Source organism: Ixodes scapularis, unplaced genomic scaffold (genome assembly GCF_016920785.2).
Source record: "Ixodes scapularis isolate PalLabHiFi unplaced genomic scaffold, ASM1692078v2 PGA_scaffold12__126_contigs__length_90152505, whole genome shotgun sequence".
NCBI lineage: Eukaryota > Metazoa > Arthropoda > Arachnida > Ixodida > Ixodidae > Ixodes > Ixodes scapularis.
In genome coordinates, this window is record NW_024609838.1 from 34,240,729 (window position 1) to 34,257,987 (window position 17,259).

Genomic DNA, 17,259 nt, shown 5'->3' on the forward strand with positions numbered 1-17,259 from the left:
AAGTTCGGGCAAGCCAGCAGGCACGGAGAGAGTAACTTAATATCAGTGCGCCATATTTTAACCGGACGACGCGGAAACCTCCTCCACCGACGAGGGCGACCCGCGGTACCGAAAGCGTGCGAAATGTGACATCGTTGGTCCTGGGCTTACTACTGGTCAGAGCCGCTAAAAGCTTCTTTCTAGTCGAAATAAAAATATAAGTGGCGTGAACCGTTTCAATTGTGTGTAAAAGTAGTTTTTGTTCAGTATTTTATATCAAAAAAGAAATACATGCAGTTTATAAAGTACGGAAACAAGAAATGACCTTCGACATACCCGCCACCAAGCGGCGGAAAAAACGGCGCATACTAGAAAAGGCTTGTGGGATGAGGCTCCGACGAACGGCGAACGTAGAAAGGTCATGGATGTACGCGGCGGCGCTGCGGTCGTATACCGGCTCGAGGATCCGACTGGTTTCGAGCGTTTTGAAGGCTTTCGGCGCGGGCCTGGCTGGCGATTTGGCCATTTGGCGGTATGGCAGCGCGAAGTGGCTTTTGTTCTGAACTGATCTTAACCCCGTGTTTGCTGTCGTTTGTGGCCAATGAAGTGTTATGTCGAATTAGTCTTTAATCACGCAGAAAATGCAATGCGATCCGCCCTGGCCGCCCGCTTCATACAGCCTATCCAACACGTGCTTTAGTGGCGCTCTCTCGAGCCGTCGACACGGAGTGCGGCAGCCGTGAGCGCTGGATGAGCTGACTACTCCTCTTCTAGTTCACAGCCACTCAAGCCAGGACCTACGACGTCATGCAGGAGGTTAGTTTTTGCTTGTTTTTGTAATTCTAATTTGCCTATAACTTTTAAAATAAAGCGAAATTTGAGAAAAGAAAAGTTTTTTTATGTTACTACGTTCAGTCTGCTCAGGTTCGGTGCAAATTAAAAACAAGTCGAAAAGTTGTTGCGAGGCCCCTTTAACACGGGGTAAAATAGCTTTACTCCGCATTACGCACGATTTAAATTATTTTTAAGCCTGCATGATAAGTGATGTATTCATGTAAGATAATGACCCATATCCACGCCACAATATTAGTCAAACTATGACATTCCATGCGAGGACGCAGTCACAACGCACAACGGACAAGATTTAAGGGGGGATTCACCCGCGACTTATTTTAAGCCTTTTCTAGATAGCAAAGAATCTTTCCGGAACAAACAAGTTGCATGCTCGCAGCTGCGCATGCAGGTCGGGCGTTCGGGGTGGGCTCGGGCCACGGCTGTTCGCCGCCTATCTAGGCGAGCTAGATTTTGTTCTCCCGGCGTCCGCCACTACCGGCAAGGGCCAACGTCCCGCGCGGAGCACGAGCAATATAGGGCCTTTGGTGCTGTTGTCGCCATCTCGTTGAACCTTGAGTCACTGTATGGGTTTGAACCCATCGAAAACGTAAATACGCAAATATTAAGACGGTTAGGCTTCCCGTCAGGGTCTTAAAAATAAGATAGGTGACACCTCTAGTACGTACTACTATTTGTTTTGTCACTTTTTTCTCTAAGAAATCTTAATTTCAAAATTGCCTCAAAATGCGCTTAAATCAGTCAGAATGGTCATATTTCTTTATTTTGTAAAAAAATCTCCACTGCTCTCAGGGGAAGTCCAAGGGTCATACGACCTTCATTGCATGTTCCATAATGAACCTCAAAAACAATCAATACTTTGAAACACAGGTTTGTGTCGCGAAATTTGCACATTGAGTGACGAGCGGGTTAATCCCCGTAAGCTTTAATTGCGGTTCTACAAACATGATTACGCTATACAAAAAAAAAAAAAAAAACTCAAACAATGAACTTAAACAAATCGGTTCCAAATTCGCTTTTGTAGTATTCGCTCATCTAAATGTATATAACGGACTTTAATTTGTACATGTAATATTTAATTTACAAGAAATAAGAGCTAAGATCGAGCTTTGTGTGGCAAACTTTGCTTTGCCAAAAATCATTATCTTATGGAGGGTCAGGTCAGTCCTGCGTCTCGGAGAAAGAGGAGCTGGACGTCAGTTGCCAATTATCTGAAAATATCACATCGGAGGTTTCGTTCGAGTTCTTCCGGTGGTTGAGCTCTTGGGCCGTGGTCAGACCACTTATGTACATCCGATACGGCGCAATGGGCCCTCCGGTACGCGCTGTACATGTGCGAGTTTTGTGGGCAAATAACGATATCGGATGCGCAAAAACGGTTCCCTAAAACTCCTTAATACAGCGTACAAAAGGCGCTGTACAGACACCGTTTCAGGAGTGTTTCTCCCTTGAATGAAGGTTCTGTCACATTGGTCGTGCAAAACCTAGGGAGTTTTAGGGAACCGTTGTTTTGCACATACCATGCGGTACGATGGCCCACTGGTACGCGCTGTACATGTGCGACTCTTGTGCGGTAACACACGCTCAGTTCGCACCAAATCGCCCATTGTACCGTAACGGATGTGCAAAAACGGTTCCCCAAAATTCCCTAATACAGCATACAAAAGACGGTGTACAGACACCGTCGGAGGCGCGTTTCTCCCTCGAATGACGGTCCTGTCACATTGGTCGTACAAAATCTAGGGAGTTTTAGAGAACCGTGTGTGCATATCCGATACGGTACGATGGCCCTCCGGTACGCGCTGTACATGTGCGAGTCTTGTGCGGTAGCACACGCGCAGTTCGCACCGGATCGCCCATCGTACCGTATCGGATGTGCAAAAACGGTTCCCCGAAATTCCCTAATACAGCATACAAAAGACGGTGTACAGACACCATCTGAGGCGCGTTTCTCCCTTGAATGACGGTCCTGTCTCATTGGTCGTACAAAACCTAGGGAGTTTTAGGGAGCGGTGTGGGCATATCCGATACGGTACGATGGGCCCTCCGGTACGCGCTGTGCATGTGCGAGTCTTGTGCGGTAACACACGCGCACTTTGTACCGGATGGCTCATCGTACCGTATCGGATGGACAAAAACGGTTCTAAAACTCTCTACTGTCTGCAGGCACGACCGAAGACGTATGCATGAAGTTAGCATGCTTTGAACATGGTTGAGGCGCGTGTCCGGAGATAATTCTGCCTTCATGCCTGCGGCGAACGTGTTCAAAACATGAAATATGCTTTTTAGCGCTACCCCCTCATCCCACCCGTCCATCCGTCCGTGCATTTCCCGCTAAATTTAGAGTGAACATTGACGTCACGTGGCCCATACACGAATTCAGTTTCCCCGCTAAATTTTGCGGGAAAATATATTTCACGACCTGGCGTCACGGGCCCTATGGACAAATTTAGGTTCCCCGCTAAATTTAGCGCGAAAATTTGTCACGTGACGTATGCACCAAATCAGTTTCCCCGCTAAATTTAGCGGTAAAATTGATACCACGACCTGGAGTCGCGGGATTTACCATGGAGAATAGAAGGGTAGGAGAGGGCATGACGTCGGCCGCGTAGCCTCCACAAGCCATGCTCCCTCGACGCCTCGCCTCTTTCTCATTTCCCTCCTTACTCTCCTCACTTACCATGCCAACGTGACCACATCACGTGACCGTAGCTAGCATTGGTCTTGCTATGGGGTACTAGAATACACCACAGTCTAGCCTTCGATCTGATAAAACCTACCGGACGGAGCGCGCGCAAGCCTGGAAGGGGTCCTTCTACAATCAACCATCCATCTCACACGTGACATGTCACGCGCACCAATCACCAGGCAGATCTGCGGTCACGCTGGGCACAAAATCGTTTAAACTTTTTATGACTAGGCTTCACCAATATTGCAACGTGCCCCCTCCTAGTACTTCTAACCTCCTTGGGATTTACGGACAAGTTCAGGTTTCCCGCTAAATTTAGCGGAAACTATTGACGTCGCGTGGCCTGTGCACCCATTCGGATTCCCTGTCACGTGACCTGACAAAATAGAACAAACCTCATGGAAAGAGACGCTTTTCGGATTTGCTACGTAATCGTTGATGAGACAGGATAAATATACTCCTTCCGAGATCACGCCTTCTGGTTTATTGTAAATAGCTTCGGCGCACGAGGATGCGTAGAGCCTTCCTTCCCGAAACCGTCGTTCTTTGAACTGCATATTGATGCACTTGTGCAATTTTAGCAGGCCTTTATTTGTAGCTTCGCCTTTATTTACATTCACAATTTCTTCTCAATTGTGTTTCCCCTGACGTTGGAGAGCAACACGACCGAAAACGAAACCGACCATTTTCCCATAACAAGAATCGAGCTCGCTCGCTGCTGGACATCCCATCGCCATCATCACAATCCAAGATGGCGCGGAGCGCGGTTTATGAGAAAACAGAAATGGCGCTCCGTAACACCGACTACGCCAACTACCCTGCTGCGAGTATCACCGAAACCTTCACGCCTCAGCTTGACACGACTTGGTCGTCATTTCATGCGTAAAAGATATCGAGTTCGATTACTTAACCTCAACGATGTCGAAGAAGGACTTGCGAACGATCGACAGGGACAAGTGCCGCGCCAAGTCGGAAAACCAACTTCGCGCCGTCTACGATCTCTGCCTCTATAAAAGCGACCTGCTACGCGCAAAAGGCGATTCGGACGACGCACTGGAAGAAATCACCGAGGCCCTTTCACTCTGCGACCAGATCCCCGACTCCGAGCTGGACCGGGCACTCGCGTACCGCAAGATGGGCGAATGCCTCGTCGACCTTCAGCGCTACGACGACGCCAAGCGGCATCTCAAACAGTACCTGGATATCGCCAAGTCGGCGGACTCGGTGCTCGAGCAGCAGCGGGCGTGGGCCACGCTCGCCCGCTGCTACTTCGTCCACCTCCAAGATGGCATGTCCGCTACAGGCAGCAAGGCCACCGAACTCCGACGCAAGGCACTCAACGCCAACCTCCGCTCGCTGCAGCTCGTCGAGAAGCTCACCGACGCGATAAGCGAGCGGGAGCGCGCCGAGATGACCGGCAGAATCTTCCTCAACCTTGCTCTCCTGCGCGAATCGGACGAAGACGAAGCTGCCATGGAGTCATACCAGAAGGCCCTGTACATCTTCACCAAGCACAAGCTCCACGAAGATCTCTGCCGCTGCCTCAACTCGCTCTCCAACGCGCACCTGCGGATGGGCAACGATACAGAAGCCCTCGTCATCGCCGGTCGCCTGCTCGACTTGGGCCGCCAGTTGAAGCGACCCGACGTCAAGTGCGACGCGCAGTTTCTCCGCGGCGCCGCCTTGATACACACGGGAGACTGGGAAGCGGCCAGGTCCGCCTTCAAACGTGCCCACAGACAGAAGCTTCCCGCCGAGGAAGACAGAGCCCGCGCCCGGAGGTACCTGAAGCTAAGCTGCGTCCTGCGAGAGTGTGAGCTCAAGCTGCGCGACGAAGCAGACCCCGCCAAGCGGTCGGAAGTCTTCGAGAAACTCGGCGACGTCCTGTCGAAGTGCGGGCTGTACAGGCCTGCGCTGAAGCAGTACGTAAATGCGGCCGATGAAGCCACCAGGGCCGGAGCGTCCAACAGAAAGATGGGGGAGCTGTATGCGTCATTGGCAGAGACGTGCAAGGACGTCGGCGACTTTGACTCGGCGTTAACCTACTACCAGAAGGAGCTCACCTACAGAGACGACGATCCAAAGGAAGCCGCTCTCACCCATCTCAACGTGGCCAGGGTCCTGTTGAAGAAGGGCAAGAAGGGTGAGCAGGTGGATGTACGACGCGCGCTGGTGCAAGCCGTCGAGTTGTCGCGGAAGGCCGGGAAGCCGTCCCTCGAGTTGGAGTGCCTCGAAGAGCTCGGAAACATTGAAGGGGGTATTCGAGACCCAGAGCTGGGATCCCGGCTAAGAGAGCTGCAGAGTCGTAACATCGACACTCAGACGAGCGGCAGCGATGGGGAGTCGGATCTGTCGGACGTCCAGCTCGACGACATCTCCGACACGGACGAGAGCGATCCGGAGTTTCAGGACACGGTACGGCGGCCGTGCAAGCGGGTCGAAGACAAGCGGAATAACAAGGGCGAGTCTCCGTTGCATCGGGCATGCATTGAGGGCAAGCCGGATCGGGTGCAAAACCTCCTCAAGATGGGACACTCGGTCAACGTGCGCGACCACGCAGGCTGGCAGCCACTGCACGAGGCCGCCAACCACGGCTACCTCAAGATCGTCCAAATGCTGGTGGAGGCCGGAGCGAAGGTGAACGATCCGGGAGGGGCCGAGTGCTCTCGGCTCACGCCGCTTCACGACGCCGCTGGAAACGGACACGCCGAGGTGATACTCTACCTCCTCGAGAGAGGAGCCAACGCTGCGGCGAAGAGCATCCACGGGAAAACGCCGCTGGACTGTCTGCGGGAATGGATAAGTGAGAATTCCTCCGAACTAGACGATTCTGCACGTCGCCGAGTTGAAGAAGCGAAGTTGCGTCTCAAGGAGAAGTGCTCGAATTGTGAGGAATCCACGAGCAGCGTTACACCGTCTTGTTCGGTGTTTAGGACAGATACAAGTGGGCGCGCGGAAGATGACAGACCTACGAAAAAATCCGATTCTGAGCCAAAACAACCGTCCGGATGGGTGTATGAAGAGGACTATGTATGGCTCGAGGACGACCTAGCCAAGCCTGCGGCCAAGCCGAGACACCTTGCCCAAACTACACTTCCAGTAACGCGGAAGAAACGAAGTCGTTCCTCGAGCCACTTTCCTCAACCCAAGTATACAAAGAGCATGCGATACAACAAAGACGACGATGTCGGCATTGTGGTGCCCTCCAAAAACCACAGCCAAGGAAACTCCGACCACGAAGAAGACTCTCGCTCGCATTCTCCACTTGAGAGGTCAGCAATGGTTCAACCCCAACCTTCTATGATCCCAGCTTCCTCATCACTCCGTGTCCGTATCGAAGACAAGCCATTCTTCATCCCGATTCCGCTTGGAATGGCCGCCAAGAAAACGATCCAGTGGCTGGCCACCGAAGCAGCCGAGCGGTACCTCCACCTTGTTGGTGTGAAACCAGTGTTGCGGCTGACCCTGTCAGATGGCGCATTGCTCGGGCCTTCAGACACCTTGGACTGCCTCTTCCACCTTCCCTCCACTGAAATTGTCGGCGAAGTCGACTCATGGGACATGCCTGCCCTTCCGGATCGCTACGTCGGCGAATGTAATCGCAAGGGTGTGCCTCCTTGCCCGAACCTTCTGCCCGTCCTCCGGGACTGCGAAGCTCGGCGGGACTTTTCTCTGCGGTTTTCAAACGGCGTTCGTCACCTCGACCTCGTGTTTCGTGCCCTGCGGCACCAGCCACTTCTCGGCACGTTTGACATCTCCGGAACTGCGCTGAGCCCGATTTCGGTCCTAGCCCTGGCAGCCTGCCTCCCGACCTTAGAGTCGCTGAACTGTCTCGTCCTGCGGTGCACTTGCCTCGTCCCCGACTACGTCAAGATTTTGTCAGACGCGCTCCAGAGATCCAAGTCCAAACTTGCGTTGACCGAGCTAGACCTGAGCTACAATCCGATTGGCAGAGACGGAATGTCGCCGCTGGCCCAGCTGCTTTCCGACTGTCCCAAACTCAAGATTCTTCGGCTAGATGCCTGCAAAATTGCCGACCCAGGGCTCGTGCTGCAAGGGGTCAGCACCCTGGAACGACTCTACGTGAGCCACAACCCTCTTGACCGGGCAGGACTCGAGTCCTTGGCGGCGGTCTTCGGGTCCAACCGCCTCAAGGTCCTTGACATTGCTAACAGCTTTCCGGCCGTCGGCTCCGGCTTGGGTCGGCTCGTTGGGGGAGTCTTTTCGAGGCCGGATTGCTGTCTTACCGAGGCGAGGCTCAGCTGTTGTAATCTGGTGGATGACGACCTTGAATATCTCTTCTGCGTGCCTTCCGGGACGTTGACCAAGCTAGACTTGACCGGAAATCCGGGACTGACTTACGCTGCCGTGAACGAGCTGTCGTCGAAGCTTGTTAACGTTCGGATAGCGGCAGACAGCTGCAAGTGATGTGACTTGACATCCCGTTATTGCGGAAATTACGTCGAGTTGGTGTTAAGTTATCTAGCCTAAATTGATGGAAAATAGTTTTCTCTTTAATGTGTGTACATGAGTGCATATCGTCTTGTGATGTGTTGTTTAGATGTTTAATTCTGACGTTTGTTTTCTTATTACCATTGACAATGTGCCATATAATGTGCTGCATACCATTTACACCTTTATATGTATTTAAATAAACTAGACTTTTGAAGAAAGTTTACGTTTGATTCAATAAATTTTGTTTTTCAAGGTAAAACCTCAATTGACGACTTAGGCTGTGTCGACACAATGAATGAAATCATAAAACAATGTTACCTTCTTAGTCTGCAAGCAGTGGGCTACACATTGCCAGATTTAGTAGAAGAGTGTTTATTCTATCACAAGTCAGATCGTCCTTTCACGTCATTGAATATCTTGACTGTGTAGAGAAAATTCAACCAGCGCTGGAAGGCTTGCTGAAAGTTCTTAAAATACATCCCGCAGCGGTGATTACATGAATACATGCTGGTATAACACACTTTTATATCGAAATAGCTAGATGTTGGGTTGCACACTGAAAATTAAAGTGCTTTCACCACAAAGTACCAGTGAAAGAGTAGGAAAGTACAAACTTGGTTTATTCATGGAGGCTCTTGAATAAAACCATTGCAGAAAAAAATGAAAGACGTGTCAAAGAAAGTGGATATACCAAATGCTGGCTTACAACTGGTTTAACTATGAAGAAAATTGGTACCAGTGAGTCTTACTGTGCTTCCTGCACCTGAAGAGGAAGGAATCTTCCTGCAATCTAAAGGAGAGAATGACAGCTGCAGAATATCACCACTGTTGCTACACCTTTTTGTGTATCATTGAAAGGAACTATTGGCTGAATGTGCGGCAAATAAGTATTTGAATAGCAGCTTGTTCCGACCCTTGTTTAAGTGCAAAAAAACTGTGTGACAGTGTGTCAAAAGATGCTGACGAAGCAAGTCCCAAGGTGAAAATGGCACAACAGGCAAGCAACCTGCAACAAACTGCTCTCTCTCAAAAAGGTTGGTTTCTCCTTGCTAGGTTATCCCTTGACAACAAGTCTCTCTGACTTTATTTGTAAAGTATTTCCTTTGTCAGTCTAGATGCGAGTTATTTTCAAAAGCCAATTTGTACTGTAATGCCAAGGTGACCTCTATCTTGTGATCCTTGAACAATGTTGCATAGCCAGCATGGGAACATTTTTCGGAATAAAATTTGTGGCATGAATGCTTCGACACGCAAATTTAGGAAGGTTTTCTGGTGTCTCCAGTTTAGATAGGCTATTTGGCCAGTGCACTATGACTGCTTATTTCTGGTTTTTAAGTTTTGTCATGCAGAATTGATGACATGCGCATACACTGGTACAGTGCTTATCCATCAAAATGGGCTCGGAGGACGTGTAGCACGTCGGCCTTTGCTCCACGTGCTCCAGGCAGGGGTGTTCTAGCACTACCACCAACCCTTTTTGTCCCTGCATCTTTTAGATAGAGGATTTAATGATGAACTAATTTAATATGTATTGTTTCACTTTTCTTCTGTCAATTTTGATTTGAATGGGGTTCTGGTTTTGCATTAGCTCTTTAGTTGTGCACCCGACAAGATGCAACAGGATCTCCACATCAGTGTATAGCTCGTCTTCCTCTATTAACCGAGCAATTTTTTTGGGGGGAACGAGCATCCTGGGATTGTTATCTGAACAAATCACGTACGGACCAGCATATTGGTACAAATCGGGCGTGACTCTATGTTAATAATTGCATGCCGTTAACTTTCTCAGGGGATTGCTCCCAGTAAGAGGCACCAGGCTGGGGACAACGGAAGCAAATCGTCCAACTGCAGAGTGCAAGGCCCGGCCTGTAGCCTGGGGGGTGGGAGGCATACTTCGTTTCACCATAGCTTGCCAAAAGGAAACTGCCACAGGCCCCTCGAGCCAGTCAGAGAGACGGAGTGAAGGTACTGTATGTGACAAATCTCTACAGGATAGCACTCCGATGATATGTTGTCACATGCATATTGGTTCGCTGGGACTGTAGCCTTCACCATTTGTGAAATTGCCGTGAAACAAAGTATAGTAGCTACTACTCTAATTACCCAAGGCCTTCATACTTTGGGCATTTGTTCGACAAGAATGTCATGTCAGCAGTCACGAATGCTGCACTAGCAGTCGACGTGAACTGGGGCCCATTCGCGTGCTTCACGCCGAAAAAAAATGGTGACAGTCGTACTGCTCGATGGGGTTTTGCAAAGGGTAGTGGTGGAACTGACAAGTGGTGAATTGGAGCAGCCTTTATAGCAGGGAAAAACGGGTTTCGGGGCAGAGATTTCCACTTTTGGAGCAGACAATTTTGAGCTTTCATGTCAGAAAAGTTTATACAATCTGTGCAAGTTAGCCTGTAGAAAAAACTGCAGTTGTTGGAGTGCTCAGAGGCTATTTAAAGTGTCATACATAATGGGGATCTGGCCGCTACAGTTTTTTTATTTATTTATTGAACAATCATATGGCAATAATTTTGCAGATGTCTGTGCTTGAAAGGAAAGGATGTTTTCGGCTACTTTGTATGGTTTGTATCATGCTGCTCTTGCTTTTATTCCACCTGCTCCTGTTCATAGAGCAACTAAGCGGAGCTTAGCTGCTCTTACAACCCTAACCGATCACAATGCTTAGCTGCTTAATGGACGTTTACCGATCACAATGAATAGCGCTAACAATTCATTACGATCGATGTGAGCACTCTTCACACAAAAATTGATAACTCTTCATTAGGCATGTGCAAATAGTGGATATCGGGCTCAAAGCAAATTTAAAGTGAATAGTGGTTTTGGCGAAATATTTTTGAGTTGCATATTGAATACTTGCTGCGCCTTTCACTACCGTTACAACATGTTGAAACAAGATTCAGCTGAACTTGCAAAGGTTGTTCCCAAGCTTCTGATTGTTTGTTTGTTTGTTTCTTTATTTGACTCTGGAGAGTTGGGTCACTGCGAATCAGGTGTCACGCCCATACCGAAAGGTTTACAGTGCCTCTTAAGCAAAGAGGGGAAGGAAATTATATATACAAAAAAAAACAAAAAACAAGGGGGGGGGGGGGGGGGGGGGAGGGGAGTCACCGGCTACATAAATGTTACACGAGTCATGCACTCAATTGTTCCGCAGGTAGCTTGCCACGTTTTTGGTGAACGTGCGAATGGAGGTTTGGTCACTCGGTGCTGGGTCAGTGATAGACGTGGGAAGGGACCTCCAGAGTCGTACTGCGCGGGGGCCAAAAGAGTGGGAATGACGGAGGGTGCGGGTTAACAGGGGCCGTAGGCCGCCGGAACGTGTACGCCGCAAAGAGGAAGCGAAGGGAAACATGGGAGTTCGGCAGGCTTAGAGTGGTCAGGAGGCGTGCTGTCGCAACTTGACGTCGCAGTTGAAGTTGGTCCCAGCCGACCAGTTCCACTTATGAGCTCTATTAAATTTAATCTAGCTATAGTCATGAACTGTGGCCGCAAAAAGTTCAATACCTACATTAGGATGGCAAGTAACCGAGAAATATACATAAAATTACACCTATAAAAAAGCCCAGCCATACCTAAATCTTACTTATAAAGTAGTAAGTAATCTTACTTAGCTACTTATGAATCTTCTGGCTATATGCAAATGTTATCTCCAATTCTGTATTTAAAATTTAAAAAAAGAAACAAGCACACATAATAAATACAGGTTGCTAGAACATCGCTGCCTAACATATCCTCTTGCATACATAGCTTGCATAATAGCCACAGTTAAATTTGGAAGACTTTACTGCAATGTAGATAACAATCGCAGTATTTCCTGTTTTTTTTTTTTTTTTTTCTTTTTAATGCACTAGACGCTTGCATGCACCAAACCACTTTGAAGGAGTGTTTCTTGCATAAGCGCGCAGCTCCGCTGCAGCGAAGCGAGTTGCGAGATCGCAGTGTCAACTGCGCGGGTATTGCTTCTCCGCAGTGGACTGGTTTTTGAGGAGAAGCGCACTCAAGGCTGCTGATCCGCCGCGATCAACACTTCGAAAGTATGAATCATAGAGTTATTACAATTCTAACTCTACGGTATGAATACTGCAGTTCATTTTGAAGAGAATATAAATAGCATATTATTTGAAACTTCTATCCGAAAATTTTAATATTTGTGTTACCCTATCTTTACACGTAGTACTCAGGCGCCCCAAAAAAAAAAAAATTGTACTTCCTTAATTTTCAATGGCATCGCTACCAATGCTACGTGCCAGACACAGTTTCTTTTTCAAGAACAGCTTCCTTTTGGCACAGATAATTTATTTATTTTACAGAGTACCTACATCGCCTCGAGGGCATTATTGTAGGAGGTGCAGGAAATAACATACATACATAAAAAACACAAAGTGATCACTTGTCCGCACAGATTAGATATACAGCCGAGAAAAAAATACACTGTTGTCCAAGGTGCTCACCACATCATCAGGCAGCAAGTTCCACTCTCTAATTGTCTTTACAAAAAAAGAATGACAGAAGCTGTTTGTTTTAGGAATATTCAAAAACTTTTCTAGAGTTATCACACCTAGCTGAAACATACGTTGGCCCCAAAAGATACTCATTCTTATTAATACCAGTATTATTATAATAAATGCGATGGAAAAACTTCAATCTTAATTTTTGCCTTCGAATGCTCAAGGGCTCCCATCACAGCATGGTTTTAAGCTCTGTCATACTAGCGTATGGATCATAGTTGTTACTAACAAATCGCGCTGCTTGGTTTTGAAGTTTCTCTAATCTACCGATCAGATACTGCTGGTAGGGATCCCATATAACGCACGCATAATCAAGCATTGACCTTATGTGCAAGAAGTAAAGAGTTTCTCTTACGTCTCGGGACGCGTGTTTGAAATTTCTACGGATAAAAAACAACATTTTACTGGCCTTATTAATTGTGTAGTCAATATGTTTATTCCATTTAAGTGATTGGTGAAAATAAACGCCAAGATATTTACATTCAGAGACATTACCGATTGTCAGGTTTTTGATAGTATAACTTGTAAAAAATTTAGAGACGTTTCTAGCAAAATTAACGAGGTTACATTTTCCAATATTTAGGCTCATGTTCCATTGGTTACACCAGTATGCTACCTTATCTAGATCGCTCTGTAGGATTTCGATGTCTCTCGTCGAATTTATTTCCCTGTAAATAACGCAATCATCAGCAACAAGTTTTATTGTCGACTGAATATTTTGTACAATGTCGTTAACGTAAATTAAAAACAGTAACGGTCCAAGAACACTATAGCCCTGGGGAACCCCTGAAGTCACGGAAACGACTGAGGATTTACTTCCATTTAACACATTGCTCACGGTCACTTAAGTAATTTCGTATACAATTTAGTACCTTACTATTAATATTTATAGAGGCTTGTTTTATCAGTAGAAGGTTGTGTGGTACCGTGTCGAAAGCTTTGCTGAAATCTAGAAAGACTGCGTCTACTTGCATATTTTTGTCATTTGCTTTTAATAGGTAATGCTGGAACTCTGCTAACTGCGTGTTGCATGAAAATCCACTCCGAAAGCCATGCTGGGATGGAGTAAAAAAGTTAAAGCTCTCAAGATATTTGAACATTGCACTATATAAAATATGCTCAAAAAGCTTAGAGCAAACTGACGTTAGTGATATAGGCCTATAATTTTCTACAAGTTTCTTATCTCCGGATTTAAAAACAGGAATCACATTCGCCGTTTTCCAATCTATTGGGACCAACCCTGTTGGTCCCAATAGCGCACCTTTTGTACACATAAAGCCCTTGAAGCAGCATGTAGCAGGTTGTTCGCTCTGGCGCATTTCGGCGCAGCAGTTCCACCACTGAAAGGGCCTATCATGTCATATGCATATGAAATGTACTGCTACATAACAATACATCAACACATACTATTAAACTAGATGCTCAGAGTTGTGTTTGTTTTTGTAATTACCAAGTTACAGCAATAATTATTTCTCACAAGTGCAGCATTTATTTCTGGTGGCTGGGACCGTTTTGTGCTCGATGATGTCAGTGTGCTATGATGTTATTATCATGTGTGTAGTTTAAAGTATATTCTCTGCAATGCCTACAAAGGCCCTTGGAAAGAATAAATGAATGAACGTTTTCACACCACTGGAGTTTGTTTACGGATGCACCACATGTTCAGGAGAAGTGGAAGGAGTGCAGCCCAAGCAACAAGTCTGCCAGTCTGGTATGTCCCATTTATTAATATTGAGGGGTCAGAGATGCGAGTGTCCTCAAAAGGTCTAGTGCATACAGTGAACACAATTGCAGGGGTCTCCAAACTTTTTGGCCAAGGGGCCGGATTGGGGACCTGTTGCAGTCTCGAGGGCCGGAAAACAAATAAATATTATAAATCAGTAAAAACTACATTAATAAGCCCAGATGAGCATTTAAACAGTGGAGCTCAAGTTAGAGTAAAAACGAGAAGTAATCAAAGCTGGATTAATACATATACTTTATTTCGAAATTCAGCATATAGGTAATTGTGACATACGATGAGTGTGACCCAAAAAACTCACCAGGCATAAATCAAAGCACACAGAAACTCTGGAATATTTGCACAGATAAAAAAACAAAAAAACTAATGAGAACAGTAAAACTGTTATGACAATATGCAATAGTTATCACACATGAGTCATATCAGAATATACACGAGAACGGAAAGGAATTTTAACGTAGTTACAGATATAAAGCAGGAGACTAAGCACGGTGAACCTGTTGATGACAACATACGACTATATGCCATAAAACACTAAGCAGTATTTGAGCCGGAATGCATCAGAATGGCCGGCAACAATGTTTGTTTGCCATCCAAGCCACTTCACCTACATTTCACAATAGCGATTGTTTCTGCATGCCACAACCATTGCAACTTGTGTAAGTCTCGTGTGGCAAAGTGAAGTCGGCTGATGCTTGGTGTCCACTTTTGAGAACCAACCACGCTATTTCTTCAAGCCACTCAGTGGCATACTCCCTCAAAGTTGGAAATTGTGTGTTGGGAGTGGATACAGATAATTGGTGTCGGCAAATTATTAGGTATTGCCCTCGGACGACAACCGACATTAAATCAACTGTCATTGCGTTGCCGCTCGCCTGCATTGTCGTGCTTACCTCCCGTCAAGGTGACGGGGATCAGGAGCTTTGGGTTAATGTCAGCACCAGGGAGAGAGGCAGACGGAGACGCTCCTCAATATCTCGCGGTCGCACCTCGAGACATGGTCGAGGGTTGTCCGGCATGAGCCCTCGCCGGCCTATTCATTGGTACGGGCACCTCCGGTAGGCATGGTCAGCCTCATGCAGTGGTAGCAGTGTAGTTTTCGGTCGGCCACTTGCAACACCTCCGTCTTCCTCGACATACTTTGTTCAGCGCGGAGCTACACTGGTTCTTCCCAACGTTGGGAATGCTGCGGTATCAAGGTGTCTCGCTGAATTTGCATTGAATACTATACTCCGTTCCACCTTCAGTCAGAGCGCGGTGGACCCCACAAGCCATCCCAGCCGATCCAGCGCCGGGAGAAAATCGCGTGCCCTGCCGGTTGGGCAGAGGGACACAGGGAGCTCAAGGTCACATGACACCCTCCCCACGCTGGATTGGCTGGGATTACTCCCAGCGTCCGCTGCGCTTGGACTGAAGGTGAAACGGAGTATAACGGGCAGCTGGTGGCGGTTATCGTACCATTGTGGCATAGGTCACTCTCGGCTCGTCAGATGCTGCTTCGCTTCCAGAAGTCTCTGGTTGAAATGCCTGTTGAACTTCTGACCGAACAATCTCGGCAGTCAAAATAAAAGCCGGGCAACTGATGGCAGAAGTAGCTTCCCGGTCTCTTGTCGAACAATGCCGGGGATGATGTCACGGATGCCTGGGAGGGTGGCGTTGAAGTTGCAGCTGGACGACTTGAGTGTCGAGACGCCGGGGAGTTGTTGATAGTGACGGGCACAGGTGTGTAGTGCATGTTCAATGTTGGAAGCCTCAATGACGAACCCTTCGACTCTTCTCGGAGAGTTGCAGACAAGGCAACCCTCACATGAGAAACATGGGGTTCTTAGCTTGGTCTTCTGTAGCATCAAGGTAGGCGTGGGCGCTCAATCACGCACAAAACATCCTCTACGAAGGCGGTGACACTCTTGTTGGAGCCATGTCCTGGACAGAATCAGGCATTTAGCTCTCTTTCGTCGATGTTGGCTGACAAACGAGCGCTTCAGTTCGATCTTGCAAACTTCTCACGACGTTAAAGGGGTAGTGCAACAATTTTAGAGTTAAAAGAATTGGCAATTAGTGACCAGAAACACGACATCTTGCCCTACAAAACTGCTATTCCGCTGCGTAATCGCAAAGAAGAAAATGAAATATTTGCCAATCTCCAGCCGCTTTTGGTGGTCCACTTCCGCATATTCCCCAGAGTATGTCACACAACTGATGTGTGACATACTCTGGGGAATATGCGGAAGTGGACAAAACCTGTCCCCCTCCGCTGCTACTTTCGCCGTCACCCTCGTGGCGAACCGTCTTTTGTGTCAATCGCTCGCCGTGACCTTCGACGATGCTAATCCTTTAAAAGTCGACAATCACGAAGGAAGCGGCTGAGGTCTCTGAAAAAAGAACCCAAGGGGAAGCCACGTAATCCTCCAGAGCACGTCCCTCTGAAGGTGACGTGGAGAGTTGAGAGGCACTTTGACCTTCGATTTGTTTTATTTTTTATATAAAAACTAGCGGTTGCATGAAAATATGGTTTTCTGTTCTTCGTCCAAAGGGGGACACAGATTAATTTCCGCAGTTAATTGGTCAAAGTCTGAAAACCGTTGCACCACCCCTTTAAAGAGGATTCATGGTTCTCAAACCAGTATTTGGCAGTTTCTTGCACGACAAGTATAGGTCCTGCAGGTGCTGGTCGTCTGTCCACCTGTTGTAGCGGGCGACACGGTCACATTGGTCAATTCAGTCCTCAAAGTCTTCACACACCTTGCCGTGAAAGGGCGTCGAAGTGCAAAGTGAAACGGGCTTGCAAACAAAGGTGGGAGCAGACGCAGTCTTCTCCTATGGCTTTGTCATTGATGGCTTAGTCTGCTTCGGTTTTTCTGGCACAAGACCGAATTCTGGTAGCTCTTTCTGGTAGCAAGGACTGACTTGAAAATTATGTTTTTTTTTGGTATATTTGCGGGGTTCGCTCTTGTGGGACTCGCTCATCTTGCAGTTTTTCTGCCGGGCTCATAATTGGTTCACGGCTCCCCTGGGGTGCAAGA

The 17,259-nt window shown here is 47.6% G+C and overlaps 1 protein-coding gene across 1 annotated transcript; it reads left to right on the plus strand.

Moving 5' to 3' along the window:
* Positions 1–4,430: 4,430 nt before the first annotated feature.
* On the plus strand, positions 4,431–8,189 carry LOC121835364 (tonsoku-like protein). The gene has a single exon (XM_042289509.1). The coding sequence runs from the start codon at positions 4,439–4,441 to the stop codon at positions 7,946–7,948; it is 3,510 nt and encodes a 1,169-aa protein (XP_042145443.1). The 5' UTR covers positions 4,431–4,438; the 3' UTR covers positions 7,949–8,189.
* The last annotated feature ends 9,070 nt before the right edge of the window (positions 8,190–17,259 follow it).

Excerpts from the sequence above, each read along its gene's own strand:
- LOC121835364 (XM_042289509.1), top strand. The coding sequence starts at position 4,439 with ATGTCGAAGAAGGACTTGCGAACGATCGACAGGGACAAGTGCCGCGCC.